The following is a 26309-nucleotide window of genomic DNA, read 5'->3' on the forward strand; positions in this document are numbered from 1 at the left end:
ATAACACGAGTGACACTAGGAACACATGTAGGTCGAGTGATGTGTCGATGCGTGAAAAGTGTAACAGTGTGCGCTCGATTTAAGGCTTAGGACAATAAAATTTTCTCGATCATAATGACGTTTGTTGGTTCCGCAAAACAAGATACATACCTAATCTGCAATTCTTCTTGCAAAAAGTATCTTGAATTCGGTTCATCAAATTGTTTCTTGAATACTTTTACCGCCACGTTCATTTCAGAAGTCTGTGATTTATTTTTTCCAAGATTCTTTAGCTTCCCTGCGTACACTCTGGATACCTCCCCCTCGCCGAGGCATGAACTGTGGTCTTTTTTCCAGTCAAGATCACTGGCATTTATTGTTGCTGGACAGAGCTTAATTCCCCAGGGTAGGATTTTATATATAATCTCGAGACTTTTCTTCTGAATTGGGTCATACATTCCCAATATTTCACCCTGTGTTCGTCTGTCATTAAATAATTGCGTCACCAGTTTTCGATCGGCCTCGATCAGGGTGGAAATTTGATCTCCATACCTTGATAGCACCATTCTGGTGTTCTCCATCAGGCGTTGGGCATATTGTAACACGTAGTCTTTTGGAAGTTCCTCCAAAAATTTTTCGGATCGTTTTCTAAGTTGTTCAAGCGGATTGTTTATGTTGTGAATCTTCTTTTTTTTATCAACTTTACCTTTTATACCCAATGCTCCCAAAACTGGCATACCAATCACCAAACCCGCCACACCGAATGGAATCAAAAGAGGACTAATCACTCCGAAGATAACTTTCGCCTTTAAGGGAATTTTATTTTTGTTCCCTGAATGATAAGCACGTCTTTCCACACTATATATCGCTTTATCAACACCTTCAAGTTCCTCCTCCAAAAGATTCAAACTAAAGCGGCAATTATATAGATAACATTTAAAAACAGGCAGTACACAATGTACTTTAACTTAACTAATTGGCGTGAAAATATAAATAACCGAAAATAATCAACAATTAAATGTACTATATTAAAAGTCGCGTTGTCAAAATCAAGTTTTATATGACTGGTCGTAGTTGATTAATGATCTTTTTGTACAGTGTTTTCTTAGGTTTTGTTCCCCTACTCTGTATTCTCTCCCGATATACTCGTCCAATTGTTAGTTTTTTTTACAACGCTAACAATTAGATATTTTTTTGCTATGCTAGCCTACGAGGGCATTATACAAGTATCCTTTAAGCATCCATTTTTGCTTGGAAACAAAAAAAAACTCTCGAAAACGTTGCCCTGTCCTGTAAGACCTTTATTTTTTATATAAAAGAATTATAATGCGAAAGGTGCCTTTGAAATATATACTAGCTACATTTAACATTTTTGAGCGATTCAGATCGTGATTTATTACCAAATAAAGCATTTAGTTTAGCATAAAATTTTTGGACATGAAAATTGCCACGATACTTATGTAAGCTCTTCAATTGAAAATGCACAGGATCTGCCTAACCTTTTACGAAATTCGTCCAGAATCTCCCTATGAATTTCAGCATAAACTTGATGGCCATTTTCCCACTCAATGAGCAATTCTTTGAATCGGCTATCAATTGCTTCTTTGATGTTTCTCTTTGTCATTTCCCAAGTTATTTCTCCCTTCGGAAGTGCACAATTCGTCCAAGAGCAGAATTTCGTTTTGAAATCCATCGAGTTGATATAACCTTCAAGTTTGGCTTGGAGAACTTTGGTGTGGGTTTTCACTCTTTCCTCCATTTCTCTCTTTACATCTTGCTCTTTTCGTTCAATTTCTTTGATGCGTTTCTCGATTTCTTCCATTCGTTTATGGGTTTCTTGGTGAGTTGATTGCACCTCTTGGTTGAAGAAGTAGGTTACTCTATAAATTTGATACAGCAATTCATATAACGACCTAGAAAAAAATAGTTTTCTTTTAAAGAAACGCGTAATATAATTGTCTGCTCAAGAGTCAACAGTTTTGGAGACTCATCTAGACAATTTTGCTTCTGCACTACCAAATTAGGAATTTAAATACTGCTCCTTTCATCAGGTACTTTTCTCATATAAAAAGAGTAGCCTACTGCTACGTTCGCAATCCTGTCTATTATAGCTAATAACAACAGTAGCAACAATAACGGCAATAATAAACTTTATTAGCGCCATAGAAAAACATACATTATACAATTACAAAGTGAAATTCAACTAAATAGTGCAGGTTATCTGAATAACAAAGTTAATCCAGCCAGATAACTTTAATTTATTTCAGACATTATGGGGTCGCTAATAAATGAAAAACTTGTACATAAAATAATAAAAATAATATTAATAAACGTCATTAAATCACATATAGAGATTTAACCTATTGTTAATATTCTTTTTGAGCCTGAATCTCGAAAACATTTTCATTTCTTCGTAAATAGATAACGAGTAGCTAAAAAGTGTCTTTTCATCGCAATTTACGAATGTCTGTGCATAAATCTAAGCTATAATGATATTCTTAAATGTGTATAGACATTAATTTGAAAACGCCTTTTAAACACAAAAATACAGCCAGTGACAAAAATCAAAATTTTACGCATCAACACATATTTATTACCGTCTTTGTAATTTTGTTCAATGGAAGTTAGATGTTCTTTCTTAAAGATTTTGTTATGTGTCGAATATAAAGAAAATGTGCTGAAATTTAAGAATTACGTTTGCATGGATTCTCACTCCTATATATCTCGACGCCATCTTAATTTGAAAAGAATGACAACAAATTGCGGTCAAAATGCCAAAGCATTATATAGCAAGTATATGGCATTTCTATACACGTGGAAATATCGTACGTCCAAAATATGTATAAAGTTAATTTACTCTGAAAAAATGGTTTTTATTTCATCACATGTAATAAAAAGTTGTATACTTACTGCCAGTGATTGTATAACCTAATATTTATTGCCCTCAAAACCATCGTCTTAATTTTTTTGAGTAAATCATTGAACTCTTCTGTGACTCCGCCATATTCCTGTACTTCGATGGCGTCTGTTATTGACATGTACTCCATTTGATAATTCAAATTTGAATCTTCCCAACACTCTCTTAACTTTGCGACGACATATTTCTTCGTTTCTGACCTTTCATTTTCTTTTACTTGATCCCATTTATTGCAGATAAAAAGCCAACATTCGGCTAAATGTTGAAGGGTCTCAAAGCCGCCATCAGATGACTTCACCTTTTTTAAGATGTTCCTTAGCTGCAATATACGAGTGATACGATTGTATCAGTCAAGATGCAATTATATTATGGTATTAAATATTATTATTATTATATAGCAAGCTTCGAAGTTTATCTGTTCCAGAATCTGACTACGTCACGTGAAAGGCGGGAAATCCGAATGTTTACCGCAGAATCTCGTTTGTCGAAGGTTTGAACCAGTTTGATAGGGGGTTAATACTTTAACCACCAGGATTAATTGGAAGTCGTGATGCTACGTCACAACACGCGACATATGACCTTCAGAGTTCAGCCAACGTTTTTGTCGCGTATTTTCACCCGTTGTCAATAAGTCCTAATTATAATATATTATGGACTTTGAAATATTAATAAGTTTTCCTTTATTCACCTTCTCTTTGATATATTTCTGTACTCCTCCAGCACTGGAAGCGTCAAGAACACAAATGAACGCAAAAGCATTCGGAAGATAATTCATCAGAACTTCATCCATTTCATCACATTCACCCAGACCTGGACTATCGACAATAACAATTTCCTCCTAAAATACAGAATAAAGTATTAATAATACAAAGGTGGTTTTTTGAAAGAAAAATCTGCTGTAGAAGCGACAGTTTTACGACGATTCAATTAAAACAATGCATATTTTCGCGAAATAAAGTTGAAAAGCGTTCTAAAAGTAGTATTTACCATGAAAATAATTTTATGTCTAATTTTTTCACTTCTTTTGCGCTTTCATGCACAGCATTTTCGTCAAAATAACATATTTCTTCATCCGTCACTTTGACAAAAACAACTCGCCGGATTTGTTTTTGAGAATTCCGCTCAGTCGCATAATAATCTGAGGTCGCTCGACCAATCAGAGGCCAGAATTTTCAATAATCACATTTGTAACCAAAGTTTTTCCAATCCTTATTGAAATATTTTAGGTACTATCTTCCAATTTTCTTTTTCTTAAAACCAATAACGGTAACCATATGCACATGTATCAGAGGAACAGATAGACTGATATTCTGAAATCCTACATTTCCACCATGGGTCAAACGAAGAGAATTCTAAATATTTTTGCTTAATTTAATTTAAGAATTCTTAATACTTTGAAAGCAACGGTTCACCTCAAGTAATTCATGCGGCCAAAAGATTTCTACTTTAGTATATTTAGATCCCTCGTTGGACTTCCTTCGCACGAAGGGAGCGATTTGTTCACAGTAATTCTTGCCGCATTCTTCTTTTGTTTTCAACAAATAAATTTCAGGTAAGGGCGGCGTCATTTGTTCCTCATCGTAGTTATGGTGAACAATCAATTTTCGTTCCTTCCCATATTTTACTTCGCAGATTGTGAAGGTGGTATGGAGAGAATAGTGTGGAAGAAGCTCTTCTCCGAGAATAAGATTCACTAAACTACTTTTTCCGGCGCTATTATCACCTAAAAAATTTTAAAGAGAATTTTTTTCAATGTTTTATTGCATACTGCATGGTGCTGCACGAGGTATGTGTTTAAATGTCTGTTAGGTTAACTCTAGCTGCATGGCTAATGCATTCAAAATCTGGGGCCGGTTGTGTGAAAGCCGGATAGTGATATTTTCAATAGAGAGGTTAAGATACCCCGGTTTCGCTATACCTTAAACATAAACATACCGTACCCGTACACCGGAACGGGGTATCTTAACCTCTCTATTCACTTTAAAATCGCCCGTTGTTTCCCATAACTTTGATTCTATCTTAGTATTTCTGAATCGAGGATCCTCTTTAATAATTGCTTGTTACAAAGATGAAATTTTATCGCTTTTCGAGCATTTTTTAAACGGTTGAAAAAGTCACTACCTGGTGGATAGCGCTCTCCAGCCTTACAACTGGCTCAGGCTTTAACAGTTCATTTATAAATTTGAAGGGGTTGTTTCAGAAATCTTGTCCGATTCGATAGAGACTCGATTTTCTAAGTCTTGAACAGAACAGAAATCCAGAAATGTATTACTGTGTCTCTTTGTGTTCGACTGGCAAGAACGAAAACAGCAGGTAAAAGTTTTAGCCTTAGGACAGGGTTGGCACTGATAATTTGGGTTTGAACAACCTGCCGTTACAATATATAACCAACTACAACCTTCAATACCTGCAATAAGGATGTTATATTCTGTTTTCGTTAAGCGCTCCCTTTCTTCTCCCAAAACATTCAAAACACTTCCACCGCTATAGTAAACGTCTAGAACCTCAATCGCGTGGCTGCCCAATTGCCTCACACAATCGTCAACCTGGAGATTAAAGTCCAGCAGTGTTTTTCTCTTCAACATATCCTCGTCTTTAGTCATGGCTATTACCCCAAATCCCTTTTAAATATAGTAGAAAATATGTTGAAGTGTGGATAATTTTTGCCGCAGTCTTGTTTAAAATCACTGAATAAAAACCTCGACTTCGTCTCATCAAAAAAATGTTAAATGTGATGACAACGAGTTACGACGAGAACACCTGAAATTTGAAGGGTTAAATCTGAGGCAATTTTCAACCTCGTTATAATCTTGTTTTTACAATCTAAACGTAAAGCTTTCGGGTATATTAGTGATTAAATGCGTCCGTATGCTCGAAAGGTGACGCAAAGGTCGCTCGACCATGCTTTGGCCTGCTAACCCTTTACTGAAACTTTATCGCTTTGTGGGACATTTCATCACCAGTACTAGGCAAAAGTTCTCAAAGCATGCGTTTACTTTTCGTAAATATAATAATTCGTAAAAGAATCACCGTTGTGCCATATGAATACTTTTCGCTACCAGAACCTTGGTCTTCTAGTACTCTTTTAGCCGTCTTCTTCATTTCGGAAAGATCTAATTTAGTAGGGTCGTGAGCTATATGGAGCAGACGAAATAAACCAAGCATTTCGCTTATGTCTTGTATGTCCTCCACATTCTTTTTGGGTGTTTTTCCGGATATTCGTTTTTGGTGTCTACGACGAATTCTTGTTGTGGCACTGCGGTGTTCATATTTCTAAAAAAAGGACCACTTGAATTTACAGTTAAACTTTAACGATTTCAATAGTGGATTTTTTGTCGTCATTTTCGTTCCAAATTCTGCCAGATCATTTATATTCAAGTACTTTCTGCCAGTATTTTCGTTTAGCGCTCTGGCACTTTTAGCTCTTATAGGGCGGCCTAGTTGATATGCAAATATAGCTAACATTCTACTATTTCGTATATATATATATTTTAGGGAAATCTTTGATTGTACTGCATTACAAGTAATGAAGTAACTATTCTTCTCTCAACCAATCAGTATCCGGTGATTTTTTCATATTGATAATAAATATAATTAGCACGTCAGCAGAAAAGTTGTTTACCATTTTTGTGACATAAATTAATGATTAAAACTATACTGGCCATATATCTGCTACATCACCTGTGGGTTAGAACTTGAATCTTCTGGTGTCGTGAATGTGTTGTATCGTCGTGAGGGGTGTTGATATTCCGACATGTCCTATTGATAATTGATATGTTTGAAAAATAGAAAATATTTTTCTCAGTTAATAAACAAACAATGTTTTTATGATTAGACGGCTGGTTCACATATATTGTCCAAAAGTTATAGCCACGCCTGTCTGGCACTATGCCAGTCCACATGATTAATTAGATCTATTTCGTAATTGATTTCGTAAATTATTAGCTGCATGGTGTTAATTTCGCTCAGTGATAAACAGGAAACAGGACGTTTTTATTATTAATATAATTAGCACGTCAGCAAAAAAGTTGTTTATTATTTTTTTGACATAAATGATTAAAACTACATCACCTGTGGGTTAGAACGTGAATCTTCTGGTGTCGTGGATGTGTTAATATATCGTCGTGAGGGGTGTTGATATTCCGACATGTCCTATTGATAATTGATATGTTTGAAAAATAGAAATTATTTATCTCAGTTAATAACAAACAATGTATTTATAATTAGACTGCTCTGGTTCACATATTTTGTCCAAAGGTATAGCTACGCCTGTCTGGCACTATGCCAGTCCACATGATTAATTAGATCTATTTCGTAGTTGATTTCGTGAGTTATTAGCTGGTGTTAATTTCGCTCAGTGATAAACAGGACGTTTTTGTATGCAAATATAGCTAACATTCTGCTATTTCGTATATATTTTAGTAAAATCTTTCAAGCTTACAAAAGATGAATTAATGATGTAACTATTCTTCTCTCAACCAGTCAGTTTCCAGTGATTTTTTCATGCTGATAATAAATATAATTAGCACCTCGGCAAAAAGTTGTTCACCATTTTTGTGACATAAATGATAAAAACTATACTTGGCCATATATCTGCTACTTCACCTGTGGGTTATAATCTTCTGAGATGTGTTGATATGCCGACATGTCCTGTTGATAAATGATGTTTAAAAAATAGAAAATATTTATCTCAGTTAATAAACAAACAAACAATGAACAGGGTGTCTCAAAAAACCCGAAAACTATTGAAATCGCCCATAACAGTGTAATTGTTAGAGTTTGAATGTCTAAACACTCTGTTGGGACCCACAGGTGTATAAATGTTTGCCACAAGCAGTTTTATTTTTTATGCATGATGCAGTAAAATTTGTTTGTAAGCAAAAATATTTATTAACAATATTTTCAATTTGTCCTTTGTCAACCTTCAGAATCAAACGATGCACCTCATAATCTGATTCCGAATGTCCACTTCCTGTTGACGGTTTGTCGAAATATAACATATAAATATCAGCCTCGTACCCAGACGCTTTAATAGTAGAAAAATAATGATGCATTCAGTTATTGTGTAGAGGTCAGCTGAAAAAAACGCGAGCGCGCGGGTTGCTTGGTGTGGTTTTGCTAAAGGAAGCGCCTGGCAGAAAATGAATTCAACATGTAAACAATCAAATGAATTATACAGTATAATACATTACTATATAATTATATACTATAATTACTTGAATTAGATTCAGGTTTTTTCAGATACACTGGTTTTTAAAAATGTGATAAGTTGATTAATATTGAACATTTCATGTTACAAATTATATTCAAGTTTTCTTGTATGATTGCATGGCGACTTTATTATAATTGTTTACAAGTTATTATAATTATATTCAAGTTGTTGCCATATCGCGTTGAATTAATCATCAGATTAATAAACCGGTAAACAAAGGAATATAAGTTTATCTTTTATGTCATGGACAGAAACCTCTTAATATGTTGTAAATGCGCTTGCTTTTCCCAATAGTAAATAAGTAAATACGGCAGGCGATTATTCGAGTGCTCTACGATATAGTCACTCCGACGGAAAACATTTAAATAAAAGTACTTTTAGATGATTCTTCGCCAAAGGAAACTTTCGTAATAATTGGCTAGCCCATCAACAGTCAATTTTTCAGCCGACCTCTATATAATACCTGAATGCAACGTTATATATTTTACTATTAAAGCGCCTGGGTACGAGGCTGTACAAATATTAAAATAACCAACAGAGCTTCAATTTTTTTCGTTCTCACGTAATCTCACCTTCTCTGGTAAAGACATAATGTCATCCTCGTTTGCATCCTCTCTTTCTGAGCGTTGTATTCGGGGCATAAGGTCAACATTTTCATCTTGCAGGCGTAACATTGCGGTGGTCATTTTGACATTTTCATCTTGTAGATCTTGAATTTCACTGGCCAAATTCAAAATAAAAAATTGTTAGCGTTTTTGGCTTAAATCTGGCAACACTTCTGTGCGTAGTGCAAAAGTACACAAATTTGCAAACTTTAAAAGGCTCCAATTCGCAACTCTCTTTAGCTATGGTGATTTATTTGCATTTCCTTGCCCAGATCAAAATGTAGTTTATAATGCAAAAGGTCTATTGTCGTCTTTGAGAAAACTCTCGAGTGAGTCGAGTGAGTGTATCGTAATGTAAATTAAATTTAAGTTTGTATTACCTTGCAGTCTTCTCAATTCTCGATTCCCGATTATGATATTCTTCGAAAGGTTCAGTTAACTCCTGCATAAGAATAATTTTATCATCACCATTCAATGCCTTTGCTAATGTTTGAGCTACGGTTGTATGATCTTCAGAGCAAGCTATGTTCAACGGTGTAAGTCCAGGAGGATTTTTCTTATTAATGTCTTTCGCAGCTCCATGTTGAAGAAGATATTGAACAATTGCGTCATTTCCCCCGCGACAAGCCGAGTGCAAAACTGTTTCTCGGAAACTGTTGTCTTCACTTGTCACTTTGCCACCATGTTCAACCAAATACTTGACAATGTCCAGAGAACCAAATTGTGCTGCGAGATGAAGCCATGATAATTCTTGCGTAACTTTCCGGTTCACATCAACACCGGATTCAACAAGGCTTCTTAATTCCTCGAGATTTCCTTCTTTAATTGCGTTCCACGTTCTAGCGGTATTCCTGGAAGACAAATGCATTATGCACTAAAAGAAAAAAATGCCTATGCCTTGCCAAAAATCCGGCATGTCACTTGTTACATCTTGCGGGATTAAATGCATGCTCAATAAAATATGAGCTATGTAAGTTTTAGAAATTACGCGTAGGCCGCCGACGATTAAAAATTCTAGATTTTGACGTACAACATGAAAACAGGCCTAAAAATCTAGTATAAAACTATCTTTAAATTTTTTGAGCTTCTATAACTGGGTTTGTGTAACGTCTAAAACACCTACAACCGAGTAGTTATAGGTTAAGTAGGAATTTATTATTGTATTTTTAATCCAAACATCATTTCAGTCACCCCTTTTTGACCACTCTTATAAGGGGACAGAACTAAATGTGAGCAAATTTTTTTACCTTTTATTTATAGCTTCCATCGTTGTGTTTACATTCTCCATGTTCACTGTCTCAATTTTCATTCCTTTCACTTCAACTCCATTCCGCGAAGGTTCCTCCAGCGAACGCTTTTTCAGCCTCCCAGATTGAAAATCATTGAAAACCTCATTTTTATTCCCTTCAACTTCGTCAGAGTCAGTAGAGATAACGACCTTACCTCCTTCACGGCTCATTTCAACTGATGACCAAAAATCATCGATCTTTCCTTGTTTAATTGCACACCATTAGAGGAAAATTAGAGGAAAGTGATGTTTATGTAAAATTTTGGAAAAGTTGAATGCAAAATTAGTCAGTTATTTGTATATAAATGTTGTTTGCGTTTGATGTGCGAATGGGTAGGAAGGAATTACAATGGTCGTCAGTTGCGTACTGACATTACCATCATTTGGTATTTTAAACCGTTTATTATAGCGAAATGCTCTGTATATAAAGCTGAATTTAGAGCTTTTTAAAGCTCTAAAAATCTCTTAAAAGAGATTCCACTAAACCATCCCAGAATAACGCACGACTTTAGGTAGACTGGTTCTAAGCGTTTTAAACGCTAGCTGTCGCGAAACAATAGAGACCTTAAGATCTTCGAAGCGACAGCTCGACGACGCGCGCGCCTTCAGTACAAAGGGATTTTCTGTATAAAACAAAATTAAAAGAGTGATCCAAAGAGTATAATTATCTTAGTCCAAGAAGTATATATATAATTAATTTGATAACGCTACTGTTATTGAAACAACGTTAAACTTACAGCATAATTGCGTTTTCTTAGGGGCTGTTTACATGAACACGGTTACCCAAGATTCAACGAAGCGTGAGAGGACTTTGAGATATTGAAAAAAGTCTTTATGACACCAAACAAGCACATGCTATTATTGTGGTGATTATACGACTGCCAGGATCATGTTAACTGCTCAGTTCAATACCTCAAAATCATCTCATGCTTCGTTGAATCTCGGGTAACCGGGCTCATGTAAACAGCCCCTTAGCAACGTGAATGTTATATATATCTGTGACGCGAGGTTAGCTACGTCAATTAAGTTACCTTAACGGCAGTCACCGTCTTTACTTCCCCGGCAACTTAGCTCTCTGAACCTACTAAAGCGAAAACAACACCAAGCCGAGAATTTTAGAGATTAAAAACAACAAATTCTGAAGACTAAAGCACGCCGAGTTCCTCATAAACCTTCGAGACCACTTTTCTCGGCTGAATGTCCTTTCTCAACTTAATCCTATACACGTCTAGAAAATCTAGTTTCTTATCAAATCGCTTATTCTACATTCTACTAAATCCACTAGTGATAAACATTCTTGCTTTCCTCGCGTAGCTTTCCTTGTCAAACAAAAGTTTAAATAGACGTCGCGCGCCGTCGAGCTTCTGTGGATCTCATGGTCTCTAATAAGACTTTCTGAAGACATTCTCTTACAAATATAGAGTAGTGTATTTTTCATAATAGTCTTTCCAACGCATTCTGGAAACCGATGACTAAACAATTAATGCGTGTTTCGTAGCTGGTGCATTCATTCATGTTCATTAGCCAGAGCATGCAAACGGAAGTATTAGTCTGATATTTATGTCATATATAACTATACCTATAATCATATCCAATTTTTGCATAGCCTTCTTTTGGAAAAGCTTGTTGTCTTCCTGCTTTTTTATCATATCTTGAAGAAACTTGTTGATCTCCTGCAGATCATCTCTAATCTTCTTATTCAACTCATCGACTTTCATAGTTGGGAAGTCTTCCTCTTTGAGTTCACCAATTTCGTCAATTTTATATGTTGGGAATCCAACCGCAGCAAAAGCATCCTTTGCAAGTTGAACATAGTTATCAAAATCAGCTTTTGCCATTGTAGACTTCGGCATGTGGCATAAGGTGTTTCTAAGAAGTCGAACTTGGTCGATTGCTAAAGTTATCGTTTCATCCTGGTTCCCAGTTGCACTGGTAAGCGACAGGTGAAAAGAAGTGGGACTTTTTCCTTTTATAAATTGGTCACTCAGCGTCTTGATTGTGGGACGTTTTATGGTGGTCGTCGTCGTCGTCGTATTAAAACTTTTGGAGTAGATGGTAGCTTTGAAGAGAGCTGTACAATCCCATTCCTCGAACGATTTATTGATTGGTATGTCCGTTGAACCTCCTTCTCTTGCCAAGAGAAGGTTTCGCACTAGGGGAGTGTCGTCCCACTCTAGGTAACCTGATAACGGCGCAATTTTGGTGTTCCATAGTCTCACAAATATCGAACGTAACATTTTGGGAAATTCATCGTAAACGATTGATGCGAATTTAAAGAAATTCAATTCTTCTATAGAAAAACGTTTTTCTGCCATTTCGATGCTACTCTATGGTACATACCAAACGAACAAAATAAAATCTTTGATTCCTTAAGCAAAGACAAAATATTTCAGATAAGAAAAAGACGGACCTGTTAGATTGAATGAGTCAATTTTAAGAGAGACGTTTAATCGTCGTGCTTTATATTTTGTTGAAAAAGAAATAATAATTGCCCAAAAGCAACGTTTACACATTGCGATTTGTCATACACGCTTCTTTTTATTATTGACGAGATTACTATTGATCGATGTATTTCAAATCGATGGCATTTCAAATTCTAAAACCCTGTTATTTCAAGAGGGTCAACTGGAATACATGTGGCTAATTACGAATCGTAGCGGGAAAATCGCAATGTGTAGACGCGTGCTTTAATAAAATATATGTTACGATCTAGTTCATAGTGAAAAATTCAAGTGAATACCCACGATATAGAAAGAATTCCGCTACCTCTCGCTACGGATAGATATGATTGCCCGTCAAAAAGAAACCCTTACGAACGTGCACAAATTGTTCAAGCAATATATGATCCTAAGCAAAGCGTGCAGCGGATATTCTCAACTTAACCCTCCCCCGCACACAAAATTATTGTATTTCAATAACTTTAAAATAAATTTCTTTAAATTCACGAAACTTAGACGTTATTACATAAATCAAAGCAAAAACGTTAAAATCATGATGAATAATAAGGAATTATTATAATATTCTGTTTATCAGAAGCTAGCTCAAGTCTCTTAAAATGTGTTTTATTACCGCTGCGGTGAAGCATGTCAAACATTCCTAAATATTAGCCAAACTCGCAATGCGACGTATATTTATAAATACTAAGCAATATTTCTTTATCCTAACCACCCAGAAACTATATAAGAATGCAATGTTTATGGAAGACAAACTCTAGATCCGAAGTGAGAAAAAACGATGCCGAATTTCCTAAAGCGATGTTGAATGATGATATAATTAAGGCTTCGACTTAACGTCATTTTTAATTTCCATTTAGATCAGTCTAGTTCGAACCTACATTCGCGTTATTGTCCAGCAAACGGATACATCAGTTCTCACGCATGCAGTAACATTAGCTGTAACAAACACAGTAGCTTGATTAATATATACAGTAAGGACGGATCATCCAGTATAATAGACGATCCAGTATAATAGGAAATGTATATAACATGCGCCTGATAATCTGTATGAATAAATGTATATACGCAGTCAAATAGACATATATCGCCCCCAATCATTACCGAATGTCTGGAAACTTTACTCAGTGTGTAATTAGTAGTTTCTTCGTAAAGTTTGTGAAGAGGGCGACCTACTCTGGTATAAATCAAACAAACTGCATGCCAACTACACTTTGTTGATCGGTAGAACAGTATCTCATGCATACAACCTTAAATTTAACAAATATATAACATGCTTAGTTGTGGATGTACTTACGGACTAATCACATCTGTTGGCTCCTAGTTCGTTTTCCAATAAATTAGATCAACAAATACACAGATCTCATTGCATAGCTCTGATAAAACTATAGACTGAAATAAGATTTTGATAAACAGTTTAAGATAATTGTATAATTGCCCGGCTGGACGCCGTTTATATGAATTCCATGTATTAAACCAAGCGATACCATTTTTATAGAGATTATTTTGTACTTGTAATACCTGCATTCATGCAGTATAAATCCTCGCCTCAGCTGAACATCGGCAGACACTAAATGTGTTACTAAAGTTTTCATGACATTTATGAAATTTGTTTTGCCTGCATTAAAATTTATTTTTATTGTATTCTATAGCTTTATCGTTTTCTATGCTTAATAAAAAATGTATTACTATGAGGTATTGAGGCTTATGAATAATGACATTTTATACTGTAGGGTATCTTAACAGGCATAGAATGAAAGCCTATGAATGGTGGTATATAGAATAGACATTTAGTTTAAGCATAGATATTAGAGAGGACATCCCTGAAATTGCTTATCAAATTTTAGAAAATACTACTGAAAAACAAGTTTAAATTTTATCTCAATACGTGCTCTGAAATATTTTAAAAGCTCATGAAAAAGATCTGACAGCTTTGAAACAGCGTATTATACATGCACAAGGTTATTAATTCAGACGATTTGTTTTTGCCGTGTGCAAGCTTCAAATCTCCTGTGCAAGTTATATTTTGTTGAGCATTTATAACACTTTTTGCTCACCTGATTTGAAGCCTGTAAGAAATTAAGAATGCAAATATGAATGCAATTATGCAAACCCATTTCCGCGGTGTCGTTGAGCAGAAGAGAGAGGCATTGAACAGATCCGGCAACAAATATTGCACGACCTGTTATGGAAATTATATGCTCATATACAGAAATCTTGCGCATATATAACTATCTCAGTAAGTTGTGCATGCAATGTATTTGTTTCTGGATTTAAGATTACTGAAGTATACAAAATACTATAGATGCCGATCCATGCATCTCGTTCAAATATCTATGGTTTGGGACACGGGGATAGCAATTATATTACTTTTTCTTCTAATTTACCCGCCCGCTCTAGTTGTTAATGTCTATCTGTTTCTTCGTTATTATATGTTGAATTGTATGACTTTTATAATGACAACTATATATGCCCGATTAAGTAAGCTTATAGTGCAGACTTTAAGAAGATATCCAATGTCCGCGTGCAAAAATTCTAGAAATATACCACTATACCATGCAGGGCTGCTAGATTACTAAATACTTCAAACTACGCCTGATTAATGTAAATGTTCTACGAAAGCTGGATAGTGCTACGTACGTCACGGTTTTTAAAATATTTTGCTATTAGCCACCTAGACTATATTATAGCTTACTTTATTTCTATATTTTTATTGTTTTCCCAGTATTTGCAGTTTAAAAGTCGCTCAGTTGAATGCATTATGTGTTATCCCCATTTGGAAAGTTAAAATTATAGTTAGTCGTGCGAATTGTTTTCTTGCTGACTCAGCCTTCTATGATATCCTGAAATACCCTGCAGCATTCTTTTGCGGAATACCGTTCTTCAACTTTAGTCGCCCAGCACTTCACCATGACAGCATGTATTGCTGGAATGCTGATCGTCGTGAAGCCTGTCTTTGGGCGATGCCCATCAGCTAGCTCTTTTCGGAATTCAACTATTTCAATGGGCATTAGTTCTGTAAACGCCTGTTTTCCATACCACATTTCCCACAACATGATGCCGTAGCTGTAAATATCTGCTTCTTTTGTACAATTCATCTGATCTTCAAATACCTCAGGTGCAAGATAAGTTATGCTTCTCTCTGTTTCCAGATGTTGACCCACAATTCCAATATCAGATATCATCACCGTCCCGTCCTCATCTTCCTGTAAATAAACAGATGAATACTTTGAAAATTTTTAAAGATGGTTGACCGATATTTCATGTAGCTAGCTATATACACAGCTAAGTTACAGCAACCAGACAAATATGTCACGTATAACTATGAAGTTATTTTTTTAAAACTCGAACTCCGAAAAAGCAAGGAAGCTTGAAAATACAATATATTATTCATAAAAGAACTATTAACTTTGGAATTAAAGAACACTGCTTGCTCATTAGGATTTTTTTTTTACATGTATTTATTATTAAATAATAAAGGAAGTTAATGTTATACGGGTCTTCGTATCGTAGTGTCGCGGGTCCTAGGACGCTTGTCCGGTCGGCTACTTGCCCCCTCCGGTGAGTACAAATATGAGCCCAGTTTGCCTGATCGAGTTGTTAGTTGCTTGCGTGACCCATCCCGCCCCTTTCCCTAACGACTTCAGGCGATGTTGTGAACTCTACGGGAGAAGCGTCTTATTAATCTCGCTGGGGTTTGTTTTTTTGTTAGTTTGTTTTGCAGGATTAAGCACAGTTCTTTTCACACCCGTTTTGGTCGTGGAATTGGTGTTTGGGGTAAAGGTAAATTCATTAATGATCGCCACATTTACAGGTATTTTTTTTTTGTTTCGTGTGTGTGTGTACTTTGATGTTCGTATCGTTTATTCCACGGTTTCACTTCAGTGACTCACGTGTGACAGTTGATCACGGGATGGAGGAGGTACCGTTAAAATAGCATGGTTCGTTGAGTTATTATCTGCGCCGAAAACAGCAAACTCAAAAGAAACACCGTTTCACCCCTAGCCCGACCGTTTCGCTCGGATACCGTCTCCATCCCTACCGATCGGCAGCGGGCAAAAATATAGTGTAAGAGCTGGTGTGCTATCGTAATGATGTGAGCCTTAGGATCCGTTAGAACGTTAATTTTTTAATGTCTTGGCTGGACATTGATTAGGTTATTATAATGCAGTAAAGTACTTTAAAAAAGTTATACTTAGAAGTTTTCGCGTTATATATAGCATGCAAATGCAAATGTTTCATCATTCCAACTTTTTAGTCATCGTTAGCCAAGTATTACTAAGTCGAAATGCAAATCTAAGCAGTTAAAGATGTATCTACATGGTACCAACCAAAATATTTTCCAGCTTCAGATGACGGTGTGTAAGTCCTCGTTCGTGAATATAGTTTAAACCATCCGCTATCTCCATCGCCCATTTCTTGAACTTGTCAATTGCTTGTTTGGAGTTTTCAGACTGCGCAGGTGCAAAAGTCGCATTTCCGAAAATGACATTTCGCAGGTTTTGTTGGCAAGCTTTCATCACGAATATAAATTTGTACTTGTTACTTTCATGAGGAGTACTAACTCTGGCTGCTCCGAAATACTTGAGAACGTTTTTATGTTCCAGATCCCTAGTAAAAAAAAGAAAATGTCATATATGTTGTTTGATTACCTTCTCATCAAATGTGGTAGTACCCTGGCTAAAATATCTTGATGTCTCTCTTTCCAGTGGCTTTCTCAGGAGATTTCGAAATGAAATGAGCTAAAATTTTCGTAATGAATTGAGTTGAAAATCAAACGATAGTACGGAAAGCCAGCCAGCTTTTTTACCATTTTTTTCTCTGCCTGTAAGACAACAATTACGTAAACTATGGCAGCTAGACAGGTGTCCTCAATCTTTCTCTATAATAAATTGTACTCCTTTAAGAGAGTTTTGTTTGAACAATTTACATAATTCAAGTTCTGTTATTGTTCAATGTAATTGAAGATTTACACACTGACACTTGAAAATATTTTAATACACAAATATACATATATACCTGATTTTCACTTCTTCATCCAGAAAGAATCTAGTATTTAGATCATCAAATGGTTGCTTGAACACTTTAACTGCCACGTTTATTTCTGAATTCTGTAATTTGGCTCCACCAGCATTCTTCAACTTCCCTTTGTAAACTTTGGAAAACTCTCCTTCTCCGAAACATGATTCCTTCTCTTCCTTCCATTCAAGATCATTTGTATTCACTGTTTCAGGACATAGCTCAATTCCCAAGGGTGTGATCTTGTTTATCATCTCAACAATTTTCTTCTCAATTGGGGCATAAAGTCTCAATACTTCATCCTGTGTTCGAGTCTCATTAGATAAATGCTTCACCAGTTTTCGACCTGCCTCTATCAGGATGGGAATTTGATCTCCATATTTTGACAACACCTTTTTGGTGTTCTCCATCTGTCGTTGGGCATATGCTAACACGTGTTCCTTTGAGAGTCGCTCAAGGTATTTTCGTGATCTTTTTTCCACGTAGTCACTGGGATTTTTTTTGTAATTATCCAACTTCTTGTTATCATCAACTTTACGTTTTACTGCCATTGCTCCTAAAACGGGCATACCAATCACCAAACCCGCCACACCAAACGGAATCCAAAGAGGGCTCGTTGCACCGAAGATAACTTTGGTTTTTGTCGAAAATTTTCTTCTATTCTTTGCATAATCAGCTTGTCTTTCCATACTATGCATCGCTTTGTCAACACCTTGAAGTTCCTCTTCCAAAAGATTCAACCTTAATTAAATGAATTATTACGATAAAGGATAATTATGGATGACATTGATGAATGGATTCATTCAATTCGTGCAGGGGCCAGTTGCATAACTTTAGTTAAGTACAGAATTAGGCAATCAGAGTCGTGTATTTCTTAGTTATACCAGCCCCAGTTGTAAAACAACGTACTTATATACAGTTTCACTGCGAGACACGTTGTTAAATGGTATGATAACTGGTAAGTGATTCATAAGGAGTTCTATAGCAAAGAATATATCTTCAGCTAGAACTATTTAGAACGTGGGAAGAAAATATTCCTGCACCATCACGTTTTAGATATACACACAGTGTGCCAAACCTTGTACGAAATTCGTAAAGAAGCTGCTTGTGAATTTCAAAGTACACTTGATTTTCATTTTCCCACTGAATAAGCAATTCTTTGAATCTGGAATCAATTGCTTTGTTCACGTTGCCTTTTGTTATCTCCCACGTTTTTCCATTTTGTGGAAGTGGACTGTTAGTCCACGTGCAGAAATTTCTTTTGAAATCAGTCGAATTGATGTACGCCTCCAATTTGTGGTGGAGAACTGTGGTCTGATCCTCTAGTCTCGCCTTCATGTTCTCTCTGACGTCTTGCTCTTGTTTTTCAATTGTTTCCATGCGTCGTTCGATTGCTTCCATTCGTTCAAAAGTTTCTTGGTGAGATGATTGTGTCTCTTGGTTGATGAAATATGTTAATCTATATATATGATGCATTGCTACATACAACCACCTGGAAGAAAAAAGTTCTCCTTCAAGAAATTGCCTGTAACAATAAATAGCTAAATCCCGAGCGAATAATATAAAAAATCACAGGTGTTTAAGAATATTTCTAATTACTTTTTGTTTCTGTTCTGCAAAATAAAGAAAAATGTGAATGCTTCACCTTACATACTCCATCCCTTTCATTTGGGAACTTTTTCATTTAATCAAAAATATACATGTAGTTTTGCATATTGTAAAATATTTGCTATTGTTTGATTTGTGTATTGGAGGGGGGCTCATCGGGGGGGCTCATCCCCCCTTGTTAAAATTTAATGTCAAGCTCCCCTGTTAATAGTCTCTAGCGGCCCTTGATCCGACCCAGGGCTCTCACTTTGGGAGGTAGGGTCTGTAAGTTGCAATAGTAATATGCTATAAGATGTACTTACAGCCAGTGGTTGTATAGTCTGACATTTATTGCCTTCAATATCATCGTCTTAATTTTTTGGAGTAAATCATTGAACTCTTCTGTGACTCCGCCATATTCCTGTACTTTGATGGCTCTCTCTATTGACATGTACACAATTTGATGATTCAAATTGGAATCTTCCCAGCACTCGCTGAGCTTTGCGACGACATGTTTTTTCGTTTCTGATTTTTCAGCCTCTTTCACTAGATCCCATTTATTGCAGATGAAAAGCGAGGAATCGGCTAAATACTGAAGGGTTTCAACACTACCACTGGACGAGTGCACCTTTTTCACGATATCCATCAACTACGAAATAGTATTTAAGCATTCTAATAATTTATTTTTAAACATATGTTTTGAAAGTTAGGTTTTTCTATATCTACCTTTTCTTTGATATCCTTTTGCATTCCCCCAGCATGGGAAACGTCAAGAACATAAATGAACGCAAAAGCATATGGAAGATAATTCATCAGAACTTTATTCATTTCATCCGATTCCCCAAGGCCTGGACTATCAATGATAGCAATTCCTTTCTAAAATACGTCAAAAATACCAATTAAGGTACGTCCAATTACTACGATACTAAAAACACTACTCCGTCAACAACTCGAAGAAGATGGGGAAGTGAACGTTTCTGAAACCATGTATATATATATATATATATATATATATATATATATATATATATATATATATATATATATATATATATATATATATATATACACCCGTTTGCAAAAACGTTGGCCGCAGATAGATATATAGATAGATACCCAAAATCTAATTAGAATTGCATATGTTGTGTAATATGATTGAAATCCCATGCAAATGTAATCATATGCAATTCTAATTAGACTTCGAGTATCTATCTATCTATCTATCTGCGGCCAACGTTTTTGCAAATGGGTGTATATATATATATATATACATTTTGGAAGACAAATCACCTCGAGTAATTCATGCGGCCAAATGATTTCTACTCTAGTGTATTTCGGTCCCTTTTGTCGCTGGTCTGGCTCCGTCTTAACGTAAGGTGCTATTTGATCACAAAAATTTTTGCCGCATTCCTTTTCGGTTTTCAACGGAATTGTTGCAGGTAAGGGCCGCTTCTTTCGTTCCTTGTCGTACTCATAGTGAACGACGAGTTTTCGTTCTTCCCCAAACTTCAGTTCGCACATTGTCGATGTGGTATTGAGAACATGGTGTGCAAGAAGCTCTTCATCGAGAATTAGATTCAATAAACTACTTTTTCCTGCGCTACTTTCACCTAAAAAGTTGTAATAGGATTTTCGTACAATATTTCAGACCAGTGCAGAATGGTCCAACAGTATTAGTATATGAAACGTTCAATACCTGCAATAAGAACGTTGTATTCCGTTCCGTTCGTTAAACGTTCTTTTTGTTCAGCTAAAACATTCAGGACACCACGATCGCCATAGTAGACGTCTAGTACCTCAATTGCCTCTTCATCCAATTTCTTGACACAATCCTCAACGTCAAAATAAAACTCCTCCAGTTTTTTTCTTTTCAATTTATCCTCGTCTTTAGCCTTGGTAATCACCTCAAGTCCCTTTGAAATGTAGTAGAAAATACATTGAGGTATGAAACGAATATTCTTTCGGATACAACAGTTTTTTGTTTTATATAAACAGAGCCTTTCAGGCATGTAATATTTTATTCAAAACGAGGCGCGCTCTAAATTTTCTAGCAATGGTTTGTTTGTGTTTAAATCGCATACCACTTCAGAAAAATCAATATTGTTATCGTTATTGGACTTACTCATGTAAAGTATTATTTCTGGTATCTACAATTTTTGACAAAACAAGGTTTTCAATAGTGAATGAATGGCTGTCCGAATAGAACAGGTAATGAGAGGAAAAATTGCCTGCAGTTAACTTTTTTGCAAATATTGTTTAAAAAATATTCGGGTCCCGTTTTTGGGTGTTTAATCTGCGTTTTGTTTTTGAATCATATAGCTATACTGCTACAAACAGACCGAAAGATTTGCAGTTGTAATAGTCTAATAACTGTATGGAAAATGTGTAGATCACCGTTGTTCCATTTAAATATTTCCCGCTACCAGAACTTTGATCTTCGATCACTTTCTTCGCCGTCTTTTTCATTTCTTTAAGACTTAATTCTTCAGGATCGTGTTCTATATGAAGGAGATCAAAAACGTCGAACATATCGCGGATGTTTTTTATATCGTCGACACTTTTTCTTGGCGTTTTTTCTTGACGGTAACGTCGAGACACCTTTTCCTCTTGGTAATCTGGCTGTGGAAAAAAACATTCACTTCAATAAAGCGGTTTAATATTTTATCTTCTTATATATAAGTGACAGAAAATTTCACAGTAAGGCGTTACTATGCATGTTTACTAGGTTCCCGCACTGTGTCACTCATAGGCTTTGAGGAGGTTTGTGGATTTTGTGGGATATTCTAATATGATATTTAAAGAATATTCTAGTTGGTAAATTACTAAAAAAGGTCAATTAACAAGCCTTGGTGTTGGTGGCGTAGTCAACCTGACGATTTTGTCCCGCTATGTAAATATTTATTATTTTCACAGACAGTGAAGACCAAAATATTAGCATAGCGGGACAAATCGTCAGGCTGGCTACGCTACTGTTTGATGTATTAAAGATATAGGTTGTTTGGCAGTTTGAATACTGCATTCCAAAACGGGCACATGTATACTGCTCTTTCAGGTGGTGGCGACAAATAAATAAGTGGTGGTGGTTCGATGTAAATGTTTTGTAACCATTGCTTTATTTTGTAACATTTTTCTATTAGCAAAAAAGATGTTTTTGTGGCTATAATCATATCCTAGCTTTAGGTCAAATTATCTACCTTGTAAAGAGAATCAGTATCTAGTGCTGGTTTTTCAATTGCTGCATTTGAGTTGCTGGCAACTGCTCCTTCCACTTTAATTTCTGCTGACTGTTTCCCGTGATCCCTTTCTGCTGAAGACATGTCTTCATAGTCGCTGCCCTCATTTTCCCATCTCTTTACCATTTGTTTTGGATGCAGTGGGGCTCGTCCTTCTAATTTGAAACAACAGAATTATTGCGGATTGCTTACAAATATAGGATTGTGGTGTTGGTTGCAAACATGCTAGATAGATTTTGACGGTTAAATTTTTTTTAATTTCTTTATTTTTGCAAATTCATATATCAATCAATCAATCACCTTTGAAAGTATCCAGTTCACCTTTGATTTCTTCCTTATTTTTCTCCTCCCTAGCGTCCTAAAACATGATGGAACATACTAGTCAGTGGAAGGAAAACAATTAAGTTCTGTGTGCTGCATTACTAGAGATGCAAAGCGTCTAGCAATTTCATATCTTAATTGATGGTCGCAGAGGGATTAAATAAGAAGCGAAATTAAACTTGTATTCTTAAATATTCCGGCAGTTCAATGGATGGTGCAAAACTGATTTTATTATTCCCCAAGTCTATGTTTTTTATTTGAGATAACTGTCTCAGTAGAAAAAGATCATGCATGCTTAAGCCCTGTTGTAATGGTATAATACGATCTGGTGGAAATATTAGTTAAACTCGATTTTGACTTAAATAGCTGGGGCCGGTTGTATGAAAGCCGGATAGCGCTATCCACCGGATAGTGATTTTTTCAATCGCTTTAAAATCGCCCGTTGTTTGCTACAATTTTGATTAAATCTTAGTATTCCTAAATCGAGTATCCTCTTTAATAATTGCTGGCCAAAAAAATGAAATTGTATCGCTTTTCGAGCATTTTTAAAACGGTTGAAAAAATCACTATCCGGTGGATAGCGCTATCCGGCTTTCATACAACCGGCCCCTGGTGTTTTTGCTCATGTCTTGGACAAAATAGCTTTTCATAAGACGGTGCATGTCTTGTATGGATGCATTTATAATAGTTTATGTGGCCATTCGTGGTCCAAAAATGTAAGTTGCTTACCTTCTCTGGCGCTCCCCCAGAAAATTCTTTTCTATCACTTTTCGGAATTTTGCTACTTTTACCGGTTCTTGGTTTTGGTATTGGTGCTTTCTGGGTTCGTTTCCCGTTGTTTAGGACCATGTACTCGTCACATGAAGGGTGAACCATTTTTGTAGCCTGATTAACTTTCTTATCTTCAGGGTGCTGCATTTCCCGAGTTGACTGAACATTTGTATATTGTTGGTATTCCATTTCGTTAGGAATGACAGTATCACGCTCGACATTTTCTTCATCACTTAAATCTGTTAATCACAGAGACTATTATTATAGGAGAGGTAAAATATCGGACTGTATAGTTAGCTAGGTTTGAGTGTCGCCTATATTTCCCCATTAGGGTCCATCCTGGGGAAAGATTACATTTCTATAGTTCAACATTATTTAGCTGAAACGATTATTAACTATTACCTTCAGCTTTATTTTGTTCGTCTGTGATTTCTTCCCTGTGCGTTTCCTCCCTTGCGTCCTAAAATGATTCGTGACGCAGTTTTAATGTTATTTCTCAAATCAGGGGAGCACATGCTTAAAAAGAAATGAAATTAATGATTTGGAGCAAACTGTTGTGAAAAAGAAGCCTAAATTTAAGAATACTAATGACTGTTTAATATCTATAGGTTTGATAAATTCGGTTTGAAAAAGTGTTTAAAAAAGTGAATAAATAAAACTTTCGGATGTAGTGTAAAACTAGAAAAAGTATATGATTTGTGTGTTCATTTTTCTCTTTCAATATTCTTTTGTGAGACTGTGAGACCACTCGGCTTTTGAATAGATGCCGCATCTAATTCTTTGAAATTCAAAATTTGGAGTCGCGATTGTAGTCTCTAATTGTTATCTTTGTCACCTTAACATCTTCCATATAGCAAAGCCGTTCAGTCGATTTTACAATTATTTACTGAAAGCTACCCATAATATAAACTATATGGGATTAGGAAGAGATTCGCTCTAGAAATTAAGTTTTGCCTGGACCGTCTATTCAACGTTTGGGCTTCAACATTTATGATAACACATTCCGTTTTTTATGTTTATAAAATTATTTAAAACATTTTAGAAATTCACACAGGGTCAGGCTATATACCTTTAACACGATCTATATATAATATAATTTGGACAATGCTGGTCATATAGGAAACCATGCGAGTCTTTTAACAATTAACAATTTTAACAAAAAGTTAATAGCGATAAAACAAGTATTATCTCATGTTTTGCGCCATCTACTAACAATGACTAATTGCGTTTATACCTAGTGTCTACCACGCACTATAATAGCATTTTTGAACGGGTATATGCGATATCAGTATTGCTTTACGATGCATAACAATGAAATACACAGTGTATCAGTTATGACTTGTCTGCGTGTCAACTGTTGAGAAATACTCTTAAATGCCAAACTCTATAAGTGCCAGCTAGAACTGTATTCAATATAGCCTACCAACTGGAATCACAAAACCGTAACATACATTAAAATTGAAGTAGCATGAACTACGAAAAATTCGTCCCCTACCTTATATATACTGAAAATTGAAAAAAGCACAACCTTCTAAAAGTTGTCGAACATACCTGATTGAAAGTTTCCATCTGAAGTTTGAGAAATATACTGTCGATATAAACACAATACTTGAAAACCACAGTCTAATTTCTAAGGATTTGCATTACCTTAACATGATAGGGGTGCAAATTTTTCGCATCATACTGTGCTGTTCCGCAATTTTTCCACAATTCACATTTAAACCACAGTCTAATTTCTAAGGATTTGCATTACCTTAACATAATAGGGGGTGCATATTTTCGCATCCTACTGTGCTGTTCTGCAATTTTTCCACAATGCATATTTAAACTGTCTTTGATGAACGATATTATTTGCTTTGGTGGACAGGACAGTAAAAAATACATATATATCTAACATATATAGGGTTTCATAAAAAGTATTCTCTGTCGCATTTGATGGTTATTTTCTCTTTAAGTATAATTTAGAAATCTGATTTTTTTTTCAATACATATACATATACACTCGAATTTCGTATTATTGAGACATTGGTAACCCCAAGTAGGATTATTTAAAGCACATCGTATAGTTAGTTGGAACGGTGTTATAAATATAAAGTGAGATATCACAATTGTTTTAAAGAGGAATACTACCCGTATTGCGTTATAAAAATAAACACCGCAATTCACATAATTTACCAGATATATAGGATTATCACTAAGGAAGTTAGGGTGAAATGTTTCGCCGAATCACTCGAGCAGAGCGTCTATTAATGATTTATATACCAAATATAGATGAATCATATACCAAAAAAGTGCCAGAACTCTATACAATGTAGCCTATATACCGACTGGAATCACAAAACCGTAACATACATTAAAATTAAACTAGCATGAACTACGAAAAATTCGTCCCCTTCCTTATATATACTGAAAATTGAAAAAAGCACAACCTTCTAAAAGTTGTCGAACATACCGGATTGAAAGTTTCCATCTGAAGTTTGAGAAATATACTGTCGATATAAACACAATACTTGAAAACCACAGTTTAATTTCTAAGATTTGCAATACCTTAACATAATAGGGCGTGTAAATTTTTTGCATCCTACTGTGCTGTTCCGCAAATTTTCCACAATGCATATTTAAACTGTCATTGATGAACGGTAGCTAATAATTGTTTTGCTATGTCAATATGGACACTATGTCAATATTCTCTGTCGCATTTGATGGTTATTTTCTCTTTAAGTATGATTTAGGAATTAGATTTTTTTTATATATATATATATAATACACTCGAATTTCGTATTATCGAGACATTGGTAACCCCAAGTTGTGTTATTTAAAGCACATCGTATAGTTAGTTGGAACGGTGTTATAAATATAAAGTGAGATATCACAATTGTTTTAAAGAGGAATACTACCCGTATTGCGTGATAAAAATAAACACC

At 35.5% G+C, this 26309-nt stretch overlaps 2 protein-coding genes across 2 annotated transcripts; both read right to left on the reverse strand.

Moving 5' to 3' along the window:
* Window positions 1-86: 86 nt before the first annotated feature.
* On the reverse strand, window positions 87-13834 carry LOC114523825. The gene is made up of 15 exons (XM_028544859.1): window positions 13752-13834; window positions 11581-12369; window positions 9961-10204; window positions 9094-9564; window positions 8681-8828; window positions 7502-7546; window positions 6968-7048; window positions 6578-6655; window positions 5927-6169; window positions 5304-5517; window positions 4309-4619; window positions 3585-3734; window positions 2890-3215; window positions 1479-1892; window positions 87-888 (listed from the first exon to the last, which is right to left on the reverse strand). Exons 2-15 carry the CDS (start codon window positions 12314-12316, stop codon window positions 87-89), a joined length of 4263 nt encoding a protein of 1420 aa, XP_028400660.1. The 5' UTR covers window positions 12317-12369; window positions 13752-13834.
* A 517-nt stretch (window positions 13835-14351) lies between these two features.
* Window positions 14352-19517, reverse strand: LOC114523796. The gene is made up of 5 exons (XM_028544828.1): window positions 19384-19517; window positions 18552-18965; window positions 17474-18214; window positions 16786-17065; window positions 14352-15660 (listed from the first exon to the last, which is right to left on the reverse strand). Exons 1-5 carry the CDS (start codon window positions 19509-19511, stop codon window positions 15280-15282), a joined length of 1944 nt encoding a protein of 647 aa, XP_028400629.1. The 5' UTR covers window positions 19512-19517; the 3' UTR covers window positions 14352-15279.
* Between the last annotated feature and the right edge of the window lie 6792 nt (window positions 19518-26309).

This window comes from Dendronephthya gigantea, unplaced genomic scaffold (assembly GCF_004324835.1).
Source record: "Dendronephthya gigantea isolate DGI-Jeju-01 unplaced genomic scaffold, DenGig_1.0 000028F, whole genome shotgun sequence".
In the NCBI taxonomy this organism is placed as follows: domain Eukaryota; kingdom Metazoa; phylum Cnidaria; class Anthozoa; order Malacalcyonacea; family Nephtheidae; genus Dendronephthya; species Dendronephthya gigantea.